General features: G+C 39.4%; 1 protein-coding gene across 2 annotated transcripts in view; it reads right to left on the bottom strand.

Annotated features, from left to right (window-relative positions):
* LOC127966922 (NACHT, LRR and PYD domains-containing protein 3) overlaps positions 1-27,870 on the bottom strand; it is a 177,773-nt gene that overhangs the window by 126,760 nt on the left and 23,143 nt on the right. The window contains exons 2-4 of one of the 2 annotated variants that reach the window (XM_052568283.1): positions 18,765-18,959; positions 18,557-18,673; positions 18,353-18,469 (exon numbers count right to left, since the gene is read on the bottom strand). In XM_052568283.1, the coding sequence (XP_052424243.1) occupies positions 18,353-18,469; positions 18,557-18,673; positions 18,765-18,919 (389 nt within the window). In that variant the 5' untranslated portion in view covers positions 18,920-18,959. The remainder of the gene's footprint in view (positions 1-18,352; positions 18,470-18,556; positions 18,674-18,764; positions 18,960-27,870) is intronic. The other variant, XM_052568284.1, reaches the window with a different exon arrangement.

Below are 27,870 nucleotides of genomic sequence, written 5' to 3'. Positions count from 1 at the left end.
TATGTTATTACGAAAAAAAATTGAGGAAATTTTGCTTTGACAAAAGGGCACTTAAGGGGCAAAGGAGCAGGTGCTCAAGTGAACCGGTTCTTTCGGACAATTCGATCAAATAAAACCAGTTGAAAAAAAAAATGGTTCACCGGTTCAGATGCGCTCTGTGTCAGTCTGCTTCGCGCTGAATCACGCATGCGCAGTAATCATCAGCTCATCGGTTCTCGAATCGGACGCGTCCGACAGAAACGGTTCTCGGTTCAGTGTATGAATAAATGTCGAAATAATTATTATTTATTATTGTTCTGCGTAGTTTGAAGAGAAACATTTTGGATCTTTATCCCATATATATATATTTTTTAATCAGGAAGAGGCTGGGGGGTCAAATGGGGGGTCAAGGCATTTTTTGGCAGGGTCTTGAGACCCCCCAAGACCCCCCCTGGCGCCGCCGGTGGTCTCAGTATGCATTTAGCCCTTATTTATCAAAAGTCTTACTATAAAAATACAACAAAACATTTTCTTACGACCTTATGTGAATTATTGAGACAAAAATGCATTATGAAGAAGAAAAGCACCTGCTATTAGTAGCATTGGAGCTAACGTTAACATCAAGCTACATCAGTAAATTAATGAAATTATTAGTACACTTTTACTCAAAACTCACTTTAAACCCTGATCGAGTGTTTATAATAACTTCCTTTTGCGATCACGGGTGGAATTTGGTCATTTACTGTTGTAAAAATATGTTATTTGTAGCCTTTTTCATCGCTGCACAAGTTAGCATTTCCGATGTACATTTTCGATTTTTTTTATAAAAACACCCCAGATCTCAAGAAAATCTCATACCAAGTTTTACTATCGTAATCGCGGGTTTATTATTCGAATATTTCGTGTGTACAGAGGTGTTTCAACGTTATGGTAAGATATGAACCAGGAAGTGTACAGGAAGCATGTGACATGATGTGGCGGTGTCCGGTTATGACACTCTAAAGATTGACAAGGCGAAGGACCTATCAGAGTCCGTCTGACACACAGCACGAGTACACGAGACGGCACACACACACTTACACACAGATCGCTGGGAGAGGCTATTTATCATCGGATCGCGTAAATCAGAGGAAAATGAATAGAAATTACGATTCTGTCTGAAGAAATATGAAGTAAACATCAGTAAATATATCCATATATCTCCACAGATATGCATCTTTGGTCTATAAATCCTTATTGACGCTGTTCAATGAGTCTATGTGAATACAAATAAACTGCTGCTGACGTGACTGAATATGAGTGAGTGGTGAATTTCTATTCAAAATGTGGCATAATACGGATTTATTATTTTGCACTACTGACATAAATCACTAAATATCTGTCACTACAACAATGTTTTATCAAAATATTGGTCAAATATCGAAGCTGGAGTCTTTAAACTTTCAATTGATGCACAGTTTGTCCAGATCAAGTAAGAGAGTGATGTCTAATGTGCTGTGAAAGTGAAACAATAATAAACTGGGGCCATCACCGATCCTTGAATGCAAAGGGGGTTAATTACCCACCATATTCCTACCTAAAATTAACATTTGCACTGGTCAAAATATTTAGCATTGCCTTTTGTGCTTAACTTGAACAAGAAAAAAAATATTTGTCCTGAAATATGAATTACACGTCATTGATGCATTAAATTTACATTTCTTATGTTTACAGAATGTTACAACATTTATTTTATGTTTTAAAACAAATTATAAATAAACTATTTTTATTTCTTAAAAACTGTTGCTTCAATTAATGTTTTTCAAGATAGAACCTTATAATTCCAAGCGGAAAATGAAATTTTAGAATTAAGTTTTATCTGCATTTGACCTATTCCAAAAATCCCCATTTACAAATTTGAGAGGATTTTGATTTAATTCCTCTAATCATTTTTGCTATATGGAATGAAGCTTTGAAGCTCAATACCTCAAAAACTGCTCAGAAGGCAGACAGAACCTTAATTCTAAGGGGGCAATTTGTCAGGACCTACTCATTGTTATAATTTTACTGGAGAATAGTTTGAGAAGGGTATGGACCTTTCAAAAGCTTTTGCTGCAAGCTTGGACACTGTGAGATCCAGATACTTTTTCTCTTGGGTCATCTGATTAAATGGATAGCGCTTCATCTGGTGAAAGTAAGGATGTGGATGTGGTTGGTGATGAAAGAGAGATGAAAGTGTGAGAAATGAATCTTCCCAACTTAGCTCCACTTCTGCATACAGGGAAATGTTAGAGGTAATAACACTTGCTACTAAGAGGCTCCATTTAGTGTGGTCACATGAAAGGCAGAAGCCTGCCGCGGCAGATTTGACAAGCGCTTCCTGTCCGGTCATCAACCCCACACGTCTCCCCTTTTTTCCTAACCTCCACATGGAGTTAGTGAGATCGTGGGACACGCCATATTAAAATAAATTTTTACTCGGTCAAAAAATGAGCAGCACGTCACAGTGGTTTATATGGTCATTGTTGCAAAATTATGACCATAACGACATAATGACTCTACGGACTGTAATGGTGTTTTAAATGTGCTTTTGATGATGTTGACTTGACGTTTACAATTCAAACATGTTCAGGTATAAGCAATGAAGAGCAAAGTTTGTGCTAGGAAACCATGTTTGAATAATGAGAAATGCTGGTCAATAAACGTGTGCTGATAAAACAAAATCATTGTGTATGGTTTTTTGTGTTACTTTATGATGTTTTGACTTTTAAGATTTATTTTCCTTTCTTTCTCTGAAATAATGTTTCTATATAATTGCAACCAAATCATCTATTGCCCTTGAAGGTTTGCGGGGTATTTCCTTGTGAAAATTATGATGAAATATCATAATTTCATCAGTGGTTTGTTGCAACCTCTGTTTAACCCCGGTAAGGCCAGTATGGATTAGGACTGCCCAATGAATGCCTATAAAATGCAATGTATTCCTGTCTCAGTCAGAGTTTGAAAAATGTGCTGTGTGGTGTTGCAGTCATTAAAGAATCCTGCTGAAGATACCCAAGAATCTCATGGTCTCTGATTTGGAGTCTATAACACCATTAATATGTGTATAAGAAACTGACAAAAATGAATGTCAGGGCATGTCAAAACTTCTCTGGTACACAAAAAAAAACCAGACCCAAGAGGATTAACAACCAGGTTGCTCAACTGTTTAAAAAAAAAAAAAAAGAAAAAAAGAAGGTGAATGTATTTCATGGCAAAGCTGAACTGGTTGTAATCGTTTCTTGGCACAAACCTGAATGAGTGAAGCAAGCCAGCCATCTTTTATACCCGGATATCCGAGGAGTGACTGGGCATATAAATTTAACTCGTCAAATTTCACTTGCCTTTTCTGAATGTGTCAGAGGTGTTTTCTGGTAGACTTTGTGGATCTGTGCACACTTTGTAAACCAGAGCATGTACACGGAGCAGAACAGCGTGATTTTGCTGCTTTTTTGGAGCAGATTTTGCTGCAGATTCTTGAAAGTCATCATGCATCATGGTCATCAGCATCATGGTTTTCTCTTGCTCCAAGAGCGTGCCACTACAGCTCCATCACAAGCACAACTCATGTTAATGGCACAAACACAATCATGTGTTAAGCAAAGTTAAACACCACTGACAGAAAAAAAGATTTTCAGAAAAATGTTTGACATGTAAGTGCTGTGGCAAAACAGGCTGATATCTGATTAGTGAGAGTACTCACACCATTAGCCAAAACTGACAGATAGTTTACAATATAAACTGGGAAACCTGGTGATGATCCTGCCAGCCATTGCAGAAACACACAAAATGATGGCTGGTGTCTCCAGTCCACTGGAAATGCTGCATTTGCAAAAACTAGCTGAGAACTCATTATAAAAGGATTTATAAAAAGGTTTCCTACCTTTTATGTTACAACTGCAACACATTCATAATAATATGTACAAAATACCTTCAAATTAAAGTATATTAAATTAATTAATCTCCGTGGTCTTTCCGAACAGTCGCACACATTCCAGGTGTAACAGAAATTAATCGAACCAGACAAATTAAAGAGTCTATCAAAGCTGTGCATTGAAACACGAGCTGAATTCATAAATCAGTTCTAGTGCCACAAGAACCAAGCAAGATGACCAACCAACTTGTTCACACAACAGCTTTCAACATGAACACCACTAGAGCAATTATTTACAATTTCAATTCGAAGAAGAGATTGTCAAATTTGTTGTTCGTAATTGAAATGCAACCCATCACATGAAAACCCATGAGAGTACTGCACAAGTCCCATTGACTCCCCGCCCCCCCCAACCTAGCAGAACCAGACTGAAATTCCTAAGGGGGAAGGGCTTTAAACCTCTGTCTTCACAGAACATCCCTTTGCCAGGGAATGGCAAAGAAACTGCTTTTTGTACATATATATGGACCAGAATGAACTCAAAAAGACTTATAAATGAATCGTTCCATTGCTTAACTCCATATTCATTTATGTGTAACCCACACATTTGACTATCATGTATAATCACTTATTGTGTATGTCTTTTGATAACTATATGATACATAGTCATGTCTAGTATTGATATAATCAAATTTTCTTGCTTGATATTGTCCTGACAATCATTTATTTGTAAAATATATCATAATCGTGTTATAGGAATCATGTCCAAAATTAGACCCTGCAAGGCAGGAACCACATGCTTGGTAAGATAAACAAATGATTTATGATACCCCCGAGCCAAGACCATATCTGATTGGTCAAGACAACATTTGAGGTGTGGCCAACAGGGAAGTTTAAATACTTTGGACACCATGAAATTTCGCTTTTAGTCCCTAGCTGCTGCTATTAGCCATGTCGGCTTTTAGTTCTAGCATTGCTTGTGCTATCAGTCATGCCTTGCTTTCAGTCTGCTTTTTAGTCTCTGCTATTAGTCATGCCTGCTCTTAGCTTTTAGCTTGTAGCTTTGCTACCTAGCTTTAAGCTTCTAGCCATGCGGTTAGTCATCATTGTTCTTTGAGCGCGATTCCAGCGTGCCTGCCTGCTGCTACTATGCCACAATGAGAAGGAACACAACCTAGTCTCGTCAAACTTTATTTCTTTTCTTTTCCGTTTGAGAGTTTCGTGTTCTGAGTTAAGTTTTGTAACGTCGAGTCTCCGACGCTTGACCTCGGGTGCCCGTTCAACTCAAACCAGCGCACACGACTCTGCACTTTCAGCCAACGCCCAACAACCACGGGCTTCCCAAGACGTCACTTCATCCACTACTGAACTTCCAGCCAATCAGCGACACCGGGATACCCCTTTCAACGGGAGTCCCTTTCACAGGAAACGAAGGCAACGTATCCCCAGATATTTGTTGTGCTGGTGCATCTAATATAATTTTAACCCCATTGAGGAACTCAATGCGAGGACTAATTAAGTGATTGATGGTTGTTCATGTCTATGCAATTTAACGTATTGCTGTAAACTTGGGATTTCACATTTCCATTCTCTTAAACTCATCTTTCCCTAACTTTCGATCTTCCTGCAACTTGTGTGAATGTGTGAGTGCGTGCGTTTATGTGTTAGAGTAGTTTATGTCTTAGATTTATCTAATAAAGCCTTATTCATATTGAAAAGAGAAGTATCTTGTGTTTTGTGCTTACAAGGTAATGTCTTAAACTGCCGATCTTGTTACTGTGCTAATTGATAGTGTTTCACTATAGTTTGGATATTAATATCCAGCGCAGATTTGATGTTAAATGGCTTGTTCAGTGAATAGCAGGGCATCTCATTGATCAGCCCTGAAACAGTGATTCTGTTCAAATTCCCTTTAAATTATTAAATGATTCCCTTTGAGCTAAATTGACCTGTTTCCCTTACACAGGCCACGAGTGTCTACTCCCAGGCTCATCTTGGGAGGATTCGGAGCTGTTCCCGGTCTCCACCCTCTCCGTCAGTGGGATCCTTGGGCCCAGATTGCCATCATCGTCTGCCTGGTATTGTTACTGATTTCTGGATATTCCTTGCCGTTTCTGATTTCTGCTTGTCTGACCACAAATACTGCAATCGGATCCAAACATCTCTGACTCCACGTGACGGTATGTATTACAGATTGATGTATGTATTAACAGGTTTTCGCCATGACCTATAGCCACATATGCTGGTATGTCTTAAAAAGTAAATAAATAAACAATCAGCAATATGGCTACATACAGTGCTGTTCCCACCATGGCCCACCGGGGCCTTTTCTGTGGTCTAACTCTCAGTATGGCCTATAATGGCCTCTATCCAGCCTATCATGGCTCTATCACTATCCAGTCTATCTTGGCCTCTATCAATACCTGGCCTATCGGGGCCTCAATCACTGCCAAAAAATTACAATTAAACTGACCATCATAGCCTCTATCACTGTCTGGCCTATTATGGCCTCTATCACTGTCTGGCCTATCGTGACCCATCTCCTCTACTCTAAATCTATAGCTACTTCTAAATTCCAGATGCCCTTTCACCATCCCCTAAGACTTTAACCTGAGGCCAAAGTCATTTTAAGACAAGTCATGCCACTCGGCGGTCATCTTTGAATACGCCTCTTGGGCACTCCTATCTCTTTTTAATGGTGAAACATTAAATTCTCCAAAATTATTCACTAAGTTTATGATTAAATTTCATAACTGAAATCACCTTATATATCAGATAAAAACTGTGTCATAATGTTGTTACTTCTGCTCAAATAGCGTTATTAAAACCGAAGTTAACACCAACACCACCACGGCGGCATTCCAGGTGGATGAGCCCACAGATGACTACAGCACCATCACAGCAGCACCTTAGTCGGATGAGCCCACAACTAACAACAGCACCACTTGCTTATTCAGGCTAGATCAGTCAGTGGACATGTGCAGTCCTAAGCGCAGGTCTAAGACCGCTGACTGTTTCTAAAGCAACCGGTATGCTTCTAATGGCAGTTGCAGTGATGTGCTGACTTACTGATCGGCTCTTTCATTCAGAAGGTGGGGCTTCCTGTGATTGAGTGACCATATTGGCAAGTGCATATTCTATAGTGTTTGTTCACACAGACCAGCCGGTATCCTTCAACCTGCAATTCTATTTCCTTCTTTCTATCCATTCTCCCTCTCCCTCCCTCCCTCCATCTCTGCATCTTGCAACACACATCACTCACAAACATCCTTTCATACCAACATCCATTCTTCCCCTTTCCTTCAGCCGTTTATAGCAATACGGCCCTCACATCTCTAATAATTCTCAACAGCTATTTGGTTTTAAGAGGTTTTAATGCATTTGCTATACTTGTATTTTAATCGTTGCCATGGAAATAACATAAGATGTTGATTTGGCATTACATTAAAATATATAACTCAATAGCCTCTTATTCTCCCCTCTCTATACCCCCCGCTAGCACTTTCTTCCTACTTCCCTCTACCTCCTCCCCCTCCTATATCCTCTCATCCCCGACCCCCCACTCACAAACATCCTTTCATCCCAACATCCATTCTTCCACCATTCATTCATCTCTCCCCACTTCCCTCTACCTCCTCTCCCCTTCCAATAAACTTTCATCCTCGACCCCCCCCCCCCACTCAAAGACATCCTTTCATCCTAGCATCCATTCTTCCACCTTTAATTCAGCCATTTTCAGGGCTGCCTCTCGTCTAACTGCAGGCTCCTTCACACCTGCGCGTTCAGTGACGGAGCTCATGCGAGAAACCCTACAACACCAGCAGACTGACTTGCAAAGCACCTCCGTACTCTTATCAGGAACCTGATATAGCTGACAGGCCACAAGCAGAAGAGGCTGAATTAATTCAAATTATCTTCTCTCCACGACACTCACATTCCAACAATTAACCATATCATCACAACTCCAGAATACTCATTCACTCAGCAAGCCATGGAGCTTGTCTCGCCAAAGTCGATACCACTGGTAGATGGTCATTTGTCTCGTGTATATTCATGAATAGCTATATCATATAATTAAACAAATTACATTTTGCTTGTTTAACTGAAATGTATAATTTTCAGTAAAAAAAATAATAATAAATAAAAGTTACATAATTAAGTATTGGTAAGTATTTATCATAATTATTGTGCATAAGTGTTGGGGTGAGCTAGCAATGCAATACATTCTGGTGTAATCTTAATTTTTAAGTTGTAGTATTCAAGGAGCTGCTGATGTCTCTTTTGTGTAGACACTGCAAATATTGCTAACGCTGAGAAAAAAATGCACTAGTTATGCTGCCTTCATTTGCTATCAGAAATGTTCTATTTCCCACTTCATTACGAGCTTTTCTCGTCTCTGAACTCTTCATGATAAAACTCAAAATCTAAATTATTTTATTTGATATTTAAAGAGAATGGTTTGCATTAGATACATCTGTAGCTTTAATGAAATTGCTTTAATTGAAATTAAGCTGTTCTTACAAGCTAAACTGTATGTAGTTTTATTGAAACAATTTGAATAATTATACAAACTGTCCCATTCTGAAGTACTGCATATTACAGCTCTACCATTTACAAATGTTTATTGTACAAACTGTAAAATATATAGAAGCTCTAATAGATTTCAGATATTAAAAAATAATCATTTAATTCAGTGATACTTATATAGCTGGAAGCAGTGATTACCAGGGTTCAAGCAACCCTGGGGCGAACCTTGGTGACGTTGTTGACAGTGTGAGTGCTACCATCCCTCAAAGTTTCAAGTCTCCATGGGCCTGTTTATACCTGGTCACTTCATGCATTTTTTTTTGATGGGATAGCTATCCGATCGTGAAAAGACCTGGTGTAAATGCCCTCCAAAACGCATTTGAGACGGATATAAATCCGATTGCTAAAACCACTACAGGAGGAGGTCTGGGTTGGCGGACCTGATCAACGGTGACCTGACTAGGTTCTGTGAAATCAACGGGGACCTGATCAACGGTGACCTGACTTGACTCTGGAAAGTCGACGGTGACTTGCCCTGGCTCTGGAGGGTCCACGAACACCTGACTCGACTCTGGAGGGTCCACGAACACCTGACTCGACTCTGGAGGGTCCACGAACACCTGACTCGACTCTGGAGGGTCCACTGGGAACCTGACTCGACCCTGGAGGGTCCACTGGGCACCTGACTCGACCCTGGAGGGTCCACTGGGCACCTGACTCGACCCTGGAGGGTCCACTGGGCACCTGACTCGACCCTGGAGGGTCCACTGGGCACCTGACTTGACTTTGGACTGCCTGTAGAGGCGTTAGACGCCTCGGCTTCGGGCACCGCCTCTGGAACGGCCTCGGGCACCGCCTCGCCTCGGGAATGATCTCCGGGCTTTGAGGAACGGTAGACACCCGTCTCCTCCTCCTCCGCCCCCTATGGTGGCGAGTCGGTGGCACCTTGTCTAGAGGCTCAGGTGTTGAGTCGGCCATCTTGTGCTGTGGCGCTGGGCTGGCGGCCATCTTGTGCTGTGGCGCTGGGCTGGCGGCCATCTTGTGCTGTGGCTCTGAGCTGGCGGCAATCTTGTGCTGTGGCGCTGGGCTGGCGGCCATATGGTGCAGCGGCACTGGGCTGGCGGCCATATGGTGCAGCGGCGCTGGGCTGGCGGCCATATGGTGCAGCGGTTTTGGGGCTTTAAAGTCCTCTGCCTCTCCCAAAGGGAAAGGAGAACCACATAACAAGAGCGAAAAGTCCATTATATCCCTTAAGCTGCAATTAAACTCCCCTCTAGGTAACCATGATTTTACTGGTTCATTGAGTCCAAAACGGAATAAATCCTTAAACAAGACTTCATTGCCTAGAGGAACTCACAAGGAAACCGCTAGGAAATGTCAGACTGGCTAAACAAGACTTTGCAGTGAGTGAGAGTGAGTGTGCTGCTTATATGTGTGTGTGTAAATGAGGTGCAGGTGTGGCAAGGAAATTGGCTGATGAATGATGTGCAGGTGTGGCAGGGTGATTGTGATGCAGTGACTTATGGGTAATGTAGTTTGGGTGTGGTGCAACAGTATGAGAGGTGCTAGTGTCCAAGTGACATCTGGTGGTTGATGGGTGGAATGGTCCTGAGTGGAGTGCCCTCTACTGAAGCTCATGGGCACTCCATCTAATGATCGTGACAATACCATTGCTTCTCCACTCTGCAAACAAAGAACCACCAATAGATGGTGGCAGATCGGGATTTAAGGATAAGGGGGAAAGCCTGGAGATTTTACCAAAATTCCCACAGAACTTGTTTGTGTCATGCCAAGCCCGAAGAGTGTTGTAAACTATATACGTTTTTGTTATTTGATGTAGTGCATTTATGTTGTTAATGAATGGTAGCAAGGTTGTATAAATAGGAGTACAAAGTTCTTCTTCTATGTCTATCCAGACTGCATTATTATGTCTTTGCACCCAGCTAATAATGTTCTTTGTCTGGGTGGCCCAATAGTACATCTGTAAGTCTGGTATTGCCAGTCCCCCTTTCTCTCTGGATTTTGTTAGTTTAAAAGCTATTCTTGGTGATGAATTTTTCCAGATGAAAGAGGTTAACATTTTGTTTACAGATTTAAAGAAAGTTTTATCCAAGTAACAGGCCAGTGACTGAAATAAATAACTAAAACGGGACAGAAAATTAATTTTAATTACATTAGTTCGTCCGAGAAATGAGATTGGGAGCAATTTCCAATGTTCTAATTCTCCTTTAATCTTTTTAAGCAGTGGAATGTAGTTTATGAGGTAGAGGTCCTTAAGTTTTAGAGCCACATTCACCCAAAGATATTTAAAGCTGCTTTGAGCCCAGGTGAACGTTGAGATTGTCTTGAGTCTATTCGAAACTGACGAGTTAATTAATAATGCACTGGATTTTGTCAAATTGATTTTATAGCCTGAAATTGTTCCAAATTTAGTGATAAGGTCTAATATTGCTGGGATTGATTGCTCGGGACTAGTTAAGTATAGAATTATATCATCGGCATAAAGTGAAATTTTGTTCTGTGTTTTCCCGATATTTTAGCAATCTCTTCATTAGCCGTATGGCTTATGCGAGTGGTTCAATTGCCAAGTTAAATAAAAATGGAGACAAAGGGCACCCCTGCCGACAGCCTCTAAACAAATCAAAATTTTCAGTGAGGGTACCATTTATACATATTTGGGCTTGTAGATTGCTATACATAGTTCTGAACCACCTAATACATTTTTCACCGAGATTAAATTTCTCCAGAACGGCAAACAGATATGACCACTCGACCCTATCAAACGCTTTTTCTGCATCAAGCGAAAGTAATAAGGCCGTTCTGTTGTGTAGGGATGAGTGGTCAATTATATTTAATAGCCTCCGGATATTGTCAGATGCATAGCATGCCTTCATAAAGCCGGACTGATTGGGATTAATAATCTGGGGCAAAAGGTCTTCCAGCCTGTGTGCAATTAATTTGGATAATATCTTAAAGTCAACTGGAAGTGCATATGCATTCAGCAGCATCCTTCTACTTCTTGTGTATTAAATATATTATTGCTGTCTTCATAGTGTCAGGAAGGACGCCATTTTCAAAAAAAACAGTAACCATGGGCATGAAAAGTGGCTTGATTTGTATAGATCGATTTATAGAAATTCTACAGAATATCCGTCCAAACCTGGGGTTTTTCCAGAGGGCATTGACTTAATTGCTTGTAACACTTCCTCTGGGGTGAATGGGGCACTTAACTGCTCCTTCTCATCCTCTGAGATAGAGGGTAAGGATATTTTTTCCAAAAATCTGTGGATATCTGTTGCAAAGGGATTTTCTGACGCGTAAAGCTGTTTATAAAAATCAAGAAATGAGGACTTAATAGATTGTGTATCATATTTCAACTGGCCTGCCGCATTACGTGTGCATTTTATTGTGCTTTCTGCGCGTTCTTTTTTGAGTTGATAGGCTAGAAATTTACTCGGCTTGTTACCATATTCATGATATTTCTGTTTAGCAAAGAATAAAAGTTTTTTAATGTTCTGTTTGAATGAGATTAAGATTAGTTCTGGCTGCATAAAGTTTTCTTAAATTTTCCTCTGTAGGAGATTGTTTATGGCATTGTTCCAAATCAATTAACTCTTTCTTAAGTTGTTCTGCTTGTTTAGTAATTGATTTTTTTTTTTTTGCAGATGCGTATGAGATCAACTGGCCTCTAAATACTGCTTTAGCCGCGTCCCACATCACTGCCGGAGTAACAGGGGAGGACACATTATCCTGTCTGTACTGCTCTAACCATTTTCTAACATTTTTACAGGCTTCATGGTCTGTGAGAAGTGAGGCATTAAATCTCCATTGTTTGTTTTGATTTGTCTGTTGGGGAAGGGATAACCGCAGGTAGACTGGTGAGTGGTCTGATATAAGAATGGGCCCTATATCCAGTGGTGGACAGTAACGAAGTAGCTTTACTTCGTTACTCTACTTAAGTACATTTTTCAAGTATCTGTACTTTACTGGAGTAGTTTTATTTTGAGTAACTTTTACTTTTACTTCAATACATTCCAAAGCATAAGATCGTACTTTTAACTTCACTGCATTTCATAAAACATATCGTTACTCCCTATAATATATCACGTGCTCCGACACTCAGAAACGGTGTCTGATTCATCATGAACGAACTGAGTCTTTTCAAAATAAACTTTTAAATCGGATCGCAAATCGCACCAAACGATTTGTTTACGAATTAGAATGATCCGATTGCAGCTGTTCTGGAGTCGACCACTCAATGATTCAAATGAACCGTTTAGTGCGAGTCTACAGAAGTAAGAACTGGGAGATCTTGTCAGCGCACGTGCATCTGTTGTTGCTAAAAGTAAGTTATTAATGTAGTGATTAATTGTAACTGAAAATCATATTTAGGTCAAAATTGTCAGTTGTTTGGGAATATAAATCTGCTGTAAAGAGTGATCTGTTTAAGCCCACTGAAATGCTCGAGTGCAGACGATGCAGACACATCAATCAGCGTCTCTGTGTTTTAGGTAAAAAAAAAAAAAAAAAACATTAAACTAACACAGATTAAATAAAATAACTTGTGCATGTTCAAATTCCCCGCTGCCGTAATATCAACAGTTATATTAAAATGCTACCATGTCTTATGTGACGTCTGTTTTTATATTGTTTATCAACAGTAACGTTATATTGTTTGGATTAACTAGACGAGTAGACAGACATGAATGTTTATTCATAACCGTACTGAAAATAAGTAAATATTGTTAGCTGATGCTAACTGTCTAGCTAACAAGCTTGCTGGTGTTCACTTGAGGTAATTTTTATAAAGAATGTCCAAATATATTTATTCAACCACCTATATATATATATATATATATATATATATATATATATATATATATATATATATATATAGATTACATCTAGGGACAAAAGTAAGGATGTGATGTTCAGAACATGGTAACTACAGTAATTATCAATGCGGGAAGAGATGCACCCCGTTTGGCCAGGTTTTTTTTTAAACCACAGACAAGATTTGAGAAGGAAAAAATCATTATGAAAATATAATTATATTTTCCTTAAAATGTTCTTCCTAACTTCAGGCCTTATTATCATATGTCACATATAACTGTGATGTTCTGTAAAACAACAAACTTTAAAATACTTTTTTCTTACTGGTGAAAATCAGATGGTCAACTCTGCTTTCTCTCAGGTACATCACAGTGTAAGCTTCACAGTGAACATAACTCTCGTCAACATAGTCCATATCAACTACAAAAATAAATCTCCACTCCATATGGTTATTTTGGAAAAAATCCCAGGTATTTTGAGCAGTAGGATTATAAAAAAAATATGTGCTAATATAAAATTAAATTAAGTAGCCTATATAAAATTGCAAACATCTATCTTTCAGTACTTTTTTACTTTCACTTGAGTAAAATTGAAAAAGGAGTACTTTTACTTTTACTGGAGTAATATTTTACTATGCGTATCTGTACCTTTACTCAAGTACTTGATTTGTGTACTTCGTCCACCACTGTCTATATCACATGAAACTATAGATGAGAGATGATCTTGGGGTAAAAAAAATAAATCTAATTGGGAGTATGATTTGTGTCTAGCCGAATAGAAAGTGTAATCTTTCCTTGTGGGATTAAGTTCTCTCCAAACATCGACCAGGCCTACATCAGCCATGGCTAATCTCAGTCTTAGAAGCGTTGGGGTTAGACAGTGTGGTTGAAGATTTGTCTAAGTTACTATCCATATGACAATTAAAATCTCCAGCAACTATTCCAAAGTCTGTATTATATTGATTAAATAGGCTGATTATATCCATCATGAATTTTGGGTTATCTTCGTTTGGTGCGTATACGTTCAACAATGTCAGTTCTTGTCCATATAGCATCCCCTTGATTAGTATTTGTCTGCCACCAAAATCGCTATATTGCTCCTTAAATAAGAAAGGTATTCTTTTATGAATAAGTATTGCAGTTCCCCTTTTATTGCTAGTAAAGCTAGAAAAATAAACTTGCCCAACCCAATCTCTCTTGAGTTTTTTGTGCTCTTCAATGGACAAATGGGTTTCCTGAAGGAAAGCTATGTCTACTTTTTCTTTTTTTAAGAATATAAGAACTCTTACAGTGTTATGTTGGGTGGCCAAGGCCTCTGACATTAAACGTTATTACATAAAGTGTACTAGACATACAGAGTTTTGCCTGCTACATTGGTTTCGTGTGACCATGATAGAGTTGAAGTAAAAGAAAAAACAATATAAGACCAACAAACTAATAATAGTAAAAAATATAACATGGGTAGAGCATGAGGGGCCCCCTCTACCCACTCCCTCCACGCCTCCCCAAAACCCTAGCCTAGTCCCCAAACGACAAGGCAACCCCATTGAAACACGTAACACCCTCAAGTTGACCAGCAAGTAACAGCTAACTGTCAACAGCGCACATCTGTTTAGAAAAAGGCGGCATCTCTGTGCAGGAGAACAGCAAGATAAGAGTTAAACCTTAAATCTCTTAGCTGGTACTTCGCTCCACTTAACAGCAAGCATGCAGGTAATAAAAAAAACAAAAAAAAAACACCTTTTATATTTGCCCAAATAAACAATTTAATAGCATGAAAAAAGATATATGTATAATTATTGTTCTCAAGTGCATTATATATATATATATATATATACACACACACACACACACACACACACACACACACACACATATATATGCTAGGAAGGTATCAAATATATCCAAAATAAAGTGATAGTCATATAAAAAGGCTGCTAATATTCACGGAAAATAAATCAATAAAATAAAGATAAAGCAAGAGTCTGTTTTATAGTAGCCTGTGTGTGCCTGCTGCGGATTGTTCATATTTCCCACCGATGTAGAGCCCAACGTTACCTGGCTTAACTGGCCACCATCAGGCCCAAAGGTGAGCCTGATTTCTGCACAAAAATGTATGTACACATCCCTCTTCGGGTATAGAAAACGATTCAGTTCAAACCTGGTAAATTTAGGCTATTTTGAGTTGAAATTCCTTAGCCTCTTGTGGGGAGGAAAACATCTGGATCTTCCCATTGTGTAGCACTCTCAGTTTACATGGTTGGAGGTGAAATCCTCGGAAGGTCCCGATGTCAACACACAGCTATTTTACAGTGTTGAACTCCCGTCTTCGTCGGATCGTCTCTGCTGAGAAATCCTGGACGAATGCGAATTTGGATCCGTCGTGTGTAATGTCCCGTTGTCTTGTGGAGCGTAAGACGAATTCTTTATCTTGATAGTTGAGAAAGCGAAGGAGGATGGCTCGATTCTGGTTGGGGATAGCTGAGGCCAGGGTACGGTGGGCTCTTTCTAATATGAATACTCTGTCGGATTCGATGTCCAGCCACTGGGGTAACATATCGTTTATAAAGTCCAAAAGAGGACGCTTACCCTCAGCTCCCTCCTTAAGACCAAACAGCCGGATATTTTTCCTCCTACCGAGGTTTTCTAGGTCTTCTGTCTTTTCTTCCAGGTATGCGAGCCGTCTTGTTGCTTTAGCGAGATCCCTCTCGCTCTTATCCAGTGTGTCCTCTGTAGTGACTATGCGGGCTTCAGCTTCCTCGATTCGTTTTTCATTAGCTGTCACGTCTTGTTTAATTTCACCTAAATTATTCTCCATCACCGAGATATAGTTCGCCAGTTCCCTCAGTTGGTTGTTTATTCCATCCAGCTTCGAGCTGAACTCAGATCGGAGTGATTTAAGCTCAGTTAGCACGTCGGTTACACTAGCCATGCTGTTGTCTTCGACACTCTCGACCGGAGAAGATATCTTCACGCTTCTTAAGCTTGTTTTGCGAGCATTCGAGAAGATTTCACACTCCTTTGGTACAGGGGGTTTAGGCATTATTTGCATTGTGTCGTCATTTTTAAATGACAAGGTTTGCAAAGGTCTGGAGCTGTTTAATGTGCGATGTTGTACGGAGCCATCAAACTATGCTGCCATCTTGTTCGGGCTCTCTAGCGCCCCCCATCATCCCCTACGATGGATTCTTACTAACAACCACAGTCTCCTTATGTTCTCCATCTCCTCGAAGACTTAAAATCGTTGCACCTTCATCTGAACCACCATATTTAGGATATCTACACCAATCTACATTTTCACTGAACTCTGCCTTCCATTATCAGAGTAGAAACCTCAAAGCCTCACACTTCATCTGAGCTAGACTTCAGCAGTTAATATGGTGGCTCCTGGATTATTTCTGAACAGCCTCCGAAATTCAGTTCCCACAATCCACAGTCAAGAGCATCTCCACAGCATAATGAAACATATCCAATAGTCATAACAGACATCCTTTGGGGAGTTGAATGTTCCTAATCTACTCATCTGCTCAGACTTTGCAGCAGAAGTTGAAACTTTAAACAAGGGATGATTATGTTTGGTAGTTATGCAATTCATGCATAGACCCACTTAATCTCTACTCAAAAACAATTCCTCTTGGGAGGAACTCATATACCAGGACTCCTCAATCTTGTAACCGACTCTTCATCTCATTTCCCATTCCCAGAAGTTAGACTTGCATCCCTGCTGGTTATACCACAGATCGCACACCAAACATGCTTCCCAATAAGCCATTCTTACTTGCCTTGCTCCAAGCATGATCTCCAGAATACCTCTCCGGCAGGAACTGTCTTAAAGCTTTCTTTCCCATCAACTGACCAGCCGTCTATTCACAACTTAATATTTTATGCTCATTCCTTCCTAAGATCCCCATGTGCATGTCTAAACCTACTTGTCAGGGATTAACTACTCCTATGAATAACAACTGGCTATGATTGCCCAGCTTCTCTCATTCTCACACATTTGTACTAATAAAGGCTTACATAAAAACAAGAACCTGTGTTAACCACCTAACGCCTGAACTATTCAGCCTCTGCATCCTCTCCGTATGATTAGGCATTCCGAGCTAACACATAAATCAGCTCTTCCCTACTTGGGGGTCCCAATTTTCTGGCCTAAATATATGCTAGAGACGGTACCCCCAGCATGAGTCCATCTGAGCCATCAATTCTAGATGCCCTGATCAACCTGACCATCATCCCATTCCCTCAACCCCTTCATCCTCTTTCTACACTTCCCCAACTCCCTGTTTAACAAACAGTTTCATAGATTCTTTGTGACATGGTCCTAGCTAGTGAACACTAAAATAGAAAGGTTTTTGTTAATAGAAAAGTTTGGGGAGCCTTGCAGTATTAATTCAGAGAGGAGAGGGCCTTTAAGTACAAAAAGGTTGATAACCACTGATTTAGCCTAATCTATCTTCTTTTTTTTTTTTTCAAAAGTAAAGTAAATGATAATTATTTGTTTGGGCTAATATTACTGTTCCAATAAAGGACATTTATGTTTTTCTCTTAGTATTGTGTATTCTTTTTGTACTGAATGCCTGAATGCTTATGTTATTTTAAAAAAAAATGAAATTTACAGTGAAGCGGTAATTAGGCACAAATTTTGCCATGGAGTGAACAAAGAGTGAGGAGGGAGCAGGAAAGTAAAAAGAAGAGTACTTATGGAATGGTTTGAGAGCAGAGCGGACACTTTAGTTGCCGTTACACTTCACTCACATACTCTGTTCACAGCCCACTGTTAAAGTTAAATTAAATGTGGATTGTTAACTGTGTTGTATGTTAACTGTGACAAGATGACTTACAGGCTAGTTTACAGTGACAAGATGAGCGTAAATATGCGACAGATCCTCTGTTTAAGATGCAATTGTATGATGTAATAGTAAGTCTAATAGTAAGTCCCAGCTTGCTTCACTCTTCTGCTACACACTCAAAAGTGTGTACTTTTTCTTTACAAATAAGTACATACTTTTAGGGCATAGTATAAGTAGATTAATTGGGATACAGGATCTTTCTCATCCCAAGCATTGTTTTTTTAAAAAATAATTTTATCTCTTGACCCCAGCACTGGTTATTGTCTCACCTGGGGTCAATGGTCACTGACCCATCACTGAGATAAGGAGGAAGATTGATGGATACGTCACTCTTTATAGACACACAGCTGGGCTCTGGAGATTCTGATCTCTTTTTCTTAGTATCACTAGAAGGAAGAGAAAAAACATAACTTTTTTTTAATCAATGATGTTTAAATTGTATTTATTGACTCCAGCACTGGTTATTGTCTCACCTGGGGTCAATGGTCACTGACCCATCACTGAGATAAGGAGGCAGATTAATGGATACGTCACTCTTTATAGACACACAGCTGGGCTCTGGAGATTCTAATCTCTTTTTCTTAGTATCACTAGAAGGAAGAGAAAAAACATAAATAACTTTTTTTTAATCAATGATGTTTAAATTGTATTTATTGACTCCAGCACTGGTTATTGTCTCACCTGGGGTCAATGGTCACTGACCCATCACTGAGATAAGGAGGCAGATTAATGGATACGTCACTCTTTATAGACACACAGCTGGGCTCTGGAGATGCTGCACTCTGGTTCTGATAGTGAACAATATCTGCTTCCTCTCTCTCCTCATAGTTACTCATTTTAGACTTCTATAATTGAATTGTGATTTTCAACCCTAGACTGGCAAACACAGAAAACATAAATTATTCATAACAGAAAATTAATGAATTATTGTAATAAATATTAAAGCTACAAGCAGCACTGAAAGGATCCTCACACCTAGAGCCATCTCCATCCGGTGGCCTTAGGAAAACAGTGAATGGTGGGCAATATGCATTTAAAGTGGTAAATACAGTCATTTATATGTGCTAAACTTCCTGTTGTCAGCTGGTGGCACTATGTCTATAACTGAATTCTGGCATGTAGCTGTCTTCAGGCCAGGACTTTTGTCAAATGTGTTAAATTTGGTGCTGATCGGACATTGCATGTTTAATTTAGTTTAAAACAAGACATTTCCTTTTGTCAGCAGGTAGCTCTATGGCTATATCTGAATGTTGGTCTTTAGGCTAGTGACAATGCCCCTGAATTTTCGAGATACCCCTACCGGAGGTAGAACTAAACCCAACAATGTTTTTCCTCATCTCTAAGGTCTCCCATATATGAAATGGATTCTTGGCTAAAAATATTTTACTGCTAAGATTGTTAAATTAACAGATATTTTTATACACCACAAAACCAATAAAGGACTAAAATATAGCCTGTCCGTATGGGAGTTAAGGCATATAAACTAATGCAGATCAATCACACAAGCTCTGAGAGCTTTGAAACTTGACATGTTTGTAGTCAGGAAGTTGATTTAACTACTAGAAAAGACTGGATGTGAATATCTTGATGTATGGAATAAATAGAGACATGTAAACACATATCTAAAATAAGCGGACATGCACAAATTTAATATCTATGCAGAATGTTTTCATTTACTTTGTGCTTGCTTTGCCTGGCATTATCATAGAAACACATATGATGGCTTGTTGGAAAGGTGGGGTTGTGCTGAATCCAGCAATACCAAATATGTAAATATATGAAAAAAAGAGAAGTGTTCTGTCACTCAATGTATGATGTGTCCAAAATGAATGAAAATGGAACACTGACATAATTGAGTCCAAACCCATTCATTATCAGTGGTGAGGAGAATGTTGAGAAATTCAAATATAAGAGACATCAAAAAATATTTAATATGGCACCTTGTACTATATGGAAACAAAGATTGAAATCGAAAGATAACACCTTACCATAGCACAAACAGGAGACCAGGAGTTTTAACTTAATGAACTTTTTAATAAAACTATAACTTAACTTCACACAATACAACTTAAATTACTGTCTTAAATAAAACAAATGGCAATCTAACTAAAGAAACAAACACTCTTTGGGGAAATGAGCCCTGTCTTCTCAGGCTGTTTAGTTTATTTTCTAGCAGCAACCATTTGGAACATGAACTGCTTTTGGTGACCATTGGAGAAGGGTCTGGCTGCAGGCTTGCACTTCCACTCCAGGGGGCAAGGAACTCGACCGGAAGTTGAAGTCGGCTGCGTGTCGCCATCTTTTAGCAGAACTTCACTTGCGTTAGCATTCCCATTGAATCCCATTCATTTTGGCGTCACTTTGACAGCGAATAACTTTACATCTGAGGCGTTTAAAGACTCCATTTGTCCATTATTTATTTCTAAAGATACACGACAATGTATAAAGAGCTCCATTACCTTCTATGTTACATTATGGCCCTGTATAAACAGTTTTTGTAAAAAATAGGCTAACGATTGCGTCATAACCACTCGGCTCTCTGTCGCATTACCGTACAGACAGGAGGAGAAGCTCGCAGGCAATTAACTTAATATGGCGTACTGGCGTTACATTTTAAAATACTATACAAAATAATTAATCAGAATACTTACTCCTGCTCACTCAAGACAAAGAACTCCCCGCTCAAGCTCGCCGTCTCTGCAAGATTAACGATGGCAGTTTGCACGCACAGCTATTAGAAGATTTACATCTGTCAGACAGGTTGCTGACGTCATCAAGCTTCGTTTGAGTCTGCGCGTCAGAAACGGAAGTGCTAAAAAACGCTAAAACTGGGCTTCATTTTTCTCAATTGAGTTCCAATGGGGTCGCTGTGTCCATTTCTTTTACTGTCTATGTTGCACTCTCAGACACTGCTTCTGCTAGCGACGTCACTTGCAGTCTTTATTTTTTATTTTGTTCTATTTATTGATAACTTTTTGTTTGAATTTCCCAACATTTTATAACAGTTGCCATGTGGCGAAGACAAGAAAAAATAAACTAAATTACAATGTCAATTGCAATCGCTACTTGCACTCTCCGCTACCTTTGACATCACTTGCAATCAACACAAATCGTGCATGTTGCCACTGGAGACAAGATGCTGTGGTTGTGATTAAACGATTAAAACTAATTTAGTACTATAACGTACAGGGTCCTGCAAGAAAAAGACAAGCACAGACCTTAGCCACAGAACAGCAGAATATGAACGCAATGCACAAAGTCTTTCGTTAAGCGTTTTCCTCCTGTAGAAAAAAACTAACACTTAATATGGCATAATGTATTCAGACACATTAAGTTCAATTAAAAGGTCAAATTCGATATATAGTTATTATTCAATGTACTGCAAGTCAAGCAGATGGCTATGAACACAATGTGCAAACTTTGTCCTCCCATACAACATAACGCTTAATGTGGCCTAATAACAGACTAAGATGATAAAGACAATTTAGTAGGCCTAGGCTAGCCTATATGTCTTGTTGTTGACTCTAAGTATATACAGACCAGCAAATATGAACGTGCATTATGCATTAAGTGATTTTAAAAGGATCAACTCCGTACAGGCAAGCAGACGAGTACAGAACGCAGTGCGTTAAATTGTACATTAAACGTTTTCCTCCTATAGAAAATCATTATAAATAAAACACATAATGTAGGTTAATGGACAAAGACAGTGATATAAACAAGTTGTAGACAGTTTATTCTATATGGAAAAATGCTTAATGTGAAACTTTGCGTGTTGCGTTTATTCTGGGCTCACCTGCTTGCCTGTACATATTAGTTATGTATTTTAATAAAGTAGAGAAGCATGAGTTTGGCCTTTCTCATCTATGTCCATTATGCCACATTTTGCGGTATGTGAGGAAAATACTATATACATATTACTTATATTAATGAACTGTACATTTAATTTGACATTTTAATAGCATCTTAATATATTAAGCCATGTTAAGTGTTTTTTTTTCTATGCTTAGCTAGAGACTTTGTGCAAATGTTAATATTCTGGTGTTCTGGCCATGGATTTGCCGATCTTGTCTTTTTCTTGCAGGACCCTGTACGTTATAGTACTAAATTAGTTTTAATAATTTAATCACCACCACAGCGTCTTGTCTCCATTGGCAACATGCACAATTTGTGTTGATTGCAAGTGATGTCACAGGTAGCGAAGAGTTCAAGTAGCAATTGCAAGTGACATTGTAATTTAGTTTCTTTTTTCTTGTCTTCACAACCTGGCTTTATAAAATGTTGGGAAATTCAAACGAAAATAAAAAAAATAAACAAAATAAAAAATAAAGACTGCAAGTGATGTCACTAGCGGAAGTGCAAATGTCTGAGTGTGCAAGTCTGAGAGTGCAAGTACAAGCCTACAGCCAGACCCTCTTGAAACATTTTGGGGTCAACCCCCCATGATGTTACAACTGCAACACACCACTCATCCACATTGTCATCAGTGACAAAGTGGGTCATATTTGGACAGTCAGGGCAAGAGCAAAACCCTGTGCAGGTCAAGCTCACAGAAAGACACTGGCATTTGGTGGCATCGGTGCAGTTTCCATCTTTACAGTAGAGGTGGGTGAGGTCTCTAACTCCTTTAGGTGCTGGTGCCTTCTGGAACATCACAGATTAAATGCAGCCACCTTCTCTGAGCCTCCATCCTCTACCAACTGGGTTCCAGAGAAGAGGTTTGGCCAGGTGGCTATGATGCCACACTGCTGTTTGGTACACGGCTCTCAGCACATGTTGCTGGAAGCCATCTTCTGTTGGGGGTAGATTTGCTGCTGACACCTCAGCTCATCCAGGTTGGTGCTAGGATGCCCATCTTGGTGCCTCTTCTTTGTCTTTCAAGATCTTTGATTGAGTGTTGGTGGTCATATCTATCAAAAACTATAACGACACAGCTGTTACCTTCCTGTTGCGATCTTTTTCCAGACACACTCACCCAGGTCATTGTACGTTTGAAAGGCTGAATCATTGAGACTTTGAAGAAGATCCATGCCATCAATGATATATGCTGATGGTTCTTTTACACTTGGCAGCTGCTGTTGTCTTCTTTATGCTTCCATCATCAAAAAACAAAGAGGGTGGGACAAAATCATGTTTAATCTGAGATACGAGATTTTTATGACTTGGGAGCGGGGAGATACGAGGTTATGCACTCATTGATAAGAATGATACAGACACAGACGTCGCTGCTGTCAGCAGTGTTCATCAAAGTCTGCGGTCGTGTCGAGCCTTTTGACAAAAGATAAGGCTTTAAGGGGTAACTAAACCCCTGGTCAGAGCCTGACTCCACCCACTGGCAATATTTGAAAAATGCTGAAAAGTGGGCAGAGCACAGCGGAGATAGAGGCGACAAACCAAGGGCAGGGCTGAGCCGGTGGGGCGTGAACCTGAGACCCTCAGTGACAGATTAATTGACAGCTGCTGTTAGAGTCGCTAAAATGGAGAGTGACTCTAGAGACGCAAGTAGTTTTGCAACAGAGCGTTCATTTGAAGTAGAGGACTTTTCTCCCCCACCTTCACCTTTAGTGGAGGATGTCGAGGTGTCTGAGGACACAGGGCCAGGGCCTGAGCCATATCAATTCAAGCCACTGGCTCAAACTGCGGTCTTAACTCCCGGATTCTGATAGGCATCCGATGATGCTAGCGAAGCAGCCATGCAAGAGAGAATGGGGCCAGTCTCCGAGTAAGGCACTGCGTCGCTTTTCAGCGTGAGCTGTGTGGAGCATTACCGAAGCATAACAGCTATGGATTTTTAACAAAACAAGCCTACTCAAATGTATCTAACCTAACGATTTTCATTCGTTATTGTAAGAAATGAAAAAGAGTTATGCAAAGATAGGCTTACTTGGCGCCAGTAGACAGACCTTTTTTCTCCCATAAATAAAACCTGTTAGCCTACTTGGGGCATTTTACATGCACAGTGCCAACTTTGAGTCAGTAAAATAATAATAAAAACAGTAATTTAATGCTGGTATCCAAAACATTTAATTCAATACAAGTAGAATTAGAAATTAGATACATTTTAAAACTTCAATGCACATGTATAATAAGCCTAGTAATAATAACCCTAGTACTATCGATCATAACATACTTCTACAGATACTGGAAAACTGGGTTGGGCTTTCTGGGATGGTACTCAAATGGTTCAGGTCATACTTAGAAGGGAGAGGCTATTATGTGAGTCTATTAGAGCATAAGTCTAAGTGGACGTCCATGACATGTGGAGTGCCACAAGGGTCAATTCTTGCACCGCTCTTGTTTAGCCTGTATATGCTTCCACTAAGTCAAATAATGAGAAAGAACCAAATTGCCTATCACAGCTATGCTGATGATACCCAGATTTACCTAGCCATATCTCCAAATTACTACAGCCCAATAGGAGGATCTTTGATGACATCTTTGTACGCATACGCAAGTGGTTGTGTGGCAACAAAACAAACAGTATGGCGGGCTGTAAAGACGCAACGAGCACTTTCAAGTGAGTTAAGGCCCGTTCACACCAAGCACGATAACTATAAAGATAACTATAAAGATAACGATATTAGCATCCACACCAGCGAACAATATTGTCTGTGTATTTTAAGCAGACGCGGCACGTCTGCTGCTTTAAATTCTCCAGCTCATTACAGCAGGATTGATTCTGATTGGTTGGCAATGTTTTATCGTTCATCAGGGGGAAAAATCGTTCTGAAAGTGATTCCAACGATATCGTTTCTTTATCGTTATAGTTATGGTGTGGACTCTGCTATTGTTTAATATTGAGAACGATTTTTAGAACTATATCTTTATAGTTATCGTGCTTGGTGTGAACGGGCCTTTAGCGGGCAAAATCCTCAATATATAAGCACTTTAACATCTGAAGACCGGAGGAGGTTTGGAGAGAAGCTCAAAATTTGTATTGGTAACAAAATCGAAGCTATTCAAAGCCCATATGATATCTGGGATGACAAAAACGTTGGTCCGACTCGCCCGTGTCTTGGCCACGAATCTGCTGGGGAGACATTTATTCTTATTTAATAGAAACCCCTGGACCCTTCACTCATGAAAGATTAAAGGCTTTCAAAAGTCTGAAGGCCTACGATTGTTTTGTTTCTCGAAAAGTTGGGCCAGTCTTTTCTGCCAAGCAGAAAGCAGTGATCGTGCTAAAAGCAGAGGTTAGACCTGGCCAAGCAGAGTCACAGCATGATTCGCATCTCCCGTGGGTGAACGCCAAAGAGAAGGCGAAATAATCAGTGCTCACTGCGACTGCAAATCCGGGTAAGTCTTCATTGATCAGTGTTCTTATTTCCTTATTTACTTACTGAAAATGTAGTGACTGTTGTACCAATTCAATTGTTTTCAGTGTGAGACTTTCAATGGCGTCTGTACTAATGGTGAAAAATTGTATATCACAGCTTACACATTTCTCCTTCTTTCAAATCCAGTCTTGGAGAAACATGCATTCGTGTAGCAGCTTTAATGTTTAAAGTAGAAGCAGCTGTCAGGATAGGACTTACAAATTCTGCATGTACTAGTGAGGCTTGCAGCAAAGCACAGCTACAGAATGATGTGAGGAACATAGTCTGGGTGCTGTGGATTGCAGTTTGGGACACCTGAATCAGAAAGCGAAAACATATGACTCGGTTGATTTGACTCAGTTTTATTTATTTTTATTCAATCTTCTATAAATACATAGTCACTAAAACTTACCATGAACAAAATGTTCCTCACGAACTCGTTCAGAAGCTGCAGGCTTTCTTCGGAACGTCCAGGTTCAATCGCCTAATTGCACGCAACCAATTCTTTCATTTTTCGCTATCCTTTTCGGAGGGAATTCGAAAAAACTTTTTATCAGGCCCCCAACTAACCGTACAATCGACCACACAGCAAGAGTGAACCATCCTCTTCTCTAAATCCTCCTCCAAACATGCAAAACAATCAAATTAAAGGTATCTAGCGGTGTTTCCTGCCACACGATTCCCATGATGCAATGCGACAAACATAAACAATGACGTCACAAAAGATCCGCCTATTGACTCCCTCTGCCAATGCATTGATAAAATGAATAGTTGGATGTGCCAGAGCTTTCTTCAGCTAAACAAGGAAAAAACTGAAGTCATTGCATTTGGAAACAAACATGAAGTGTTCAAGGTGAATGCATACCTTGACTCTAGGGGTCAAACAACTAAAAATCATGTCAGGAATCTTGGTGTGATTCTGGAGACCGGTCTGAGTTTCAGTGGTCATGTCAAAGCAGTAGCTAAATCAGCATACTATCATCTCAAAAATATTGCAAGAATTAGAGGTTTTGTTTCCAGCCAAGACATGGAGAAACTTGTTCATGGCTTTATCACCAGCATGGTGGACTATTGTAATGGGCTCCTCACCGTTCTTCCCAAAAAGACCATTAGACAGCTGCAGCTCATCCAGAACGCTGCTGCCAGGATTCTGACTAGAACCAGAAAATCTGAGCATATCACACCAGTCCTCAGGTCCTTACACTGGCTGCCAGTTACATTTAGGATTGGTTTTAAAGTACTTTTACTCGTATATAAGTCACTAAATGACCTAGGACCGAATTATATTGCAGATATGTTCACTGAATATAAACCTAACAGAGCACTCAGATCACTAGGATCAAGTCAGTTAGAAATACCAAGGGTTCACACAAAACAAGGGGAGTCCTCCTTTAGTTACTATGCTGCCTGCAGTTGGAATCAGCTTCCAGAAGAGATCAGATGTGCTAAAACACTAGTCACATTTACATCTAGACTCAAAACTCATCTGTTTAGCTGTGCATTTATTAAATGAGCACTGTGCAATGTCTGAACTGATTGCACTATATTTTCACTTTTTTTATGTAAAATCATTTTCTAACTGTTTTTAAATTCATTTTAGTTAAGTATTTTTTTTTCATAATTTTAAAAGTTTTAAAATTGCTTGTCTTTATTTTTATAATTTTTATTCATGATTATTTTACTTTATTTTATGTAAAGCACTTTGAATTACCATTGTGTATGAAATGTGCTACATAAATAAACTTGCCTTGCCTTGCCTAGTAATAAGTAGACATTTAAAATACATCAATAACTGATATCATAGTTTAAAATAGATAAAATCAGAGTTAAGGCTTGCTTTATGTGTTGCTCGATGAGAATTTCTCAATCGTTGCGACTTTAAATCCTGAGGACACAAAATGCCGTGGAAGCTCCTGCCGCGGAGTGAAGAAGAGGTGGAGTTACGAGGATTCTCAGACAGTTGAAGTGCCCAATGGAGTTAAGAGATTTGCTCTCAATCTATTTTCAACACTTTAGATTGTTTACCACGTGGGGTTTAACCAATAGCATTGAATTGTGAAAAATTATGAAATAGACAAAATTTGGACATGCAAGGTTTCCGCCCGACAGCGACGATCTTTTAATAAAGGTGTTCCATTCCAATGTTAACCTGATTCAATTGGATCTGTGGTTCATATGAATTGTATAGTATACTGTGCCTTATGAAATGTATCATTATTAAATGTATCATAAATATAGATCAGCACTTACCTAATGTAAGTTACTTTGCAGTAACCATGAATTTGTCAACATTCTTCTCACCACTGATAATGTGATTTGGACTTGAGGCTATTTTGTCCAGCGTTCTTTCATTTTGGACACCTCATACATTGAGTGACAGAACACTTCTCTTTTATTATATATTTACATATTAATAATTTAAGTTGTATTGTGTGAAGTTAAGTTATAGTTTTATTAAAAAGTTCATTAAG

The sequence above is a fragment of the Carassius gibelio genome, chromosome A4 (genome assembly GCF_023724105.1).
Source record: "Carassius gibelio isolate Cgi1373 ecotype wild population from Czech Republic chromosome A4, carGib1.2-hapl.c, whole genome shotgun sequence".
NCBI classification, from domain to species: domain Eukaryota; kingdom Metazoa; phylum Chordata; class Actinopteri; order Cypriniformes; family Cyprinidae; genus Carassius; species Carassius gibelio.
The sequence above is the reverse complement of the archived record's forward strand: the minus strand, read 5'-3'. Positions and strand labels throughout refer to the sequence as shown.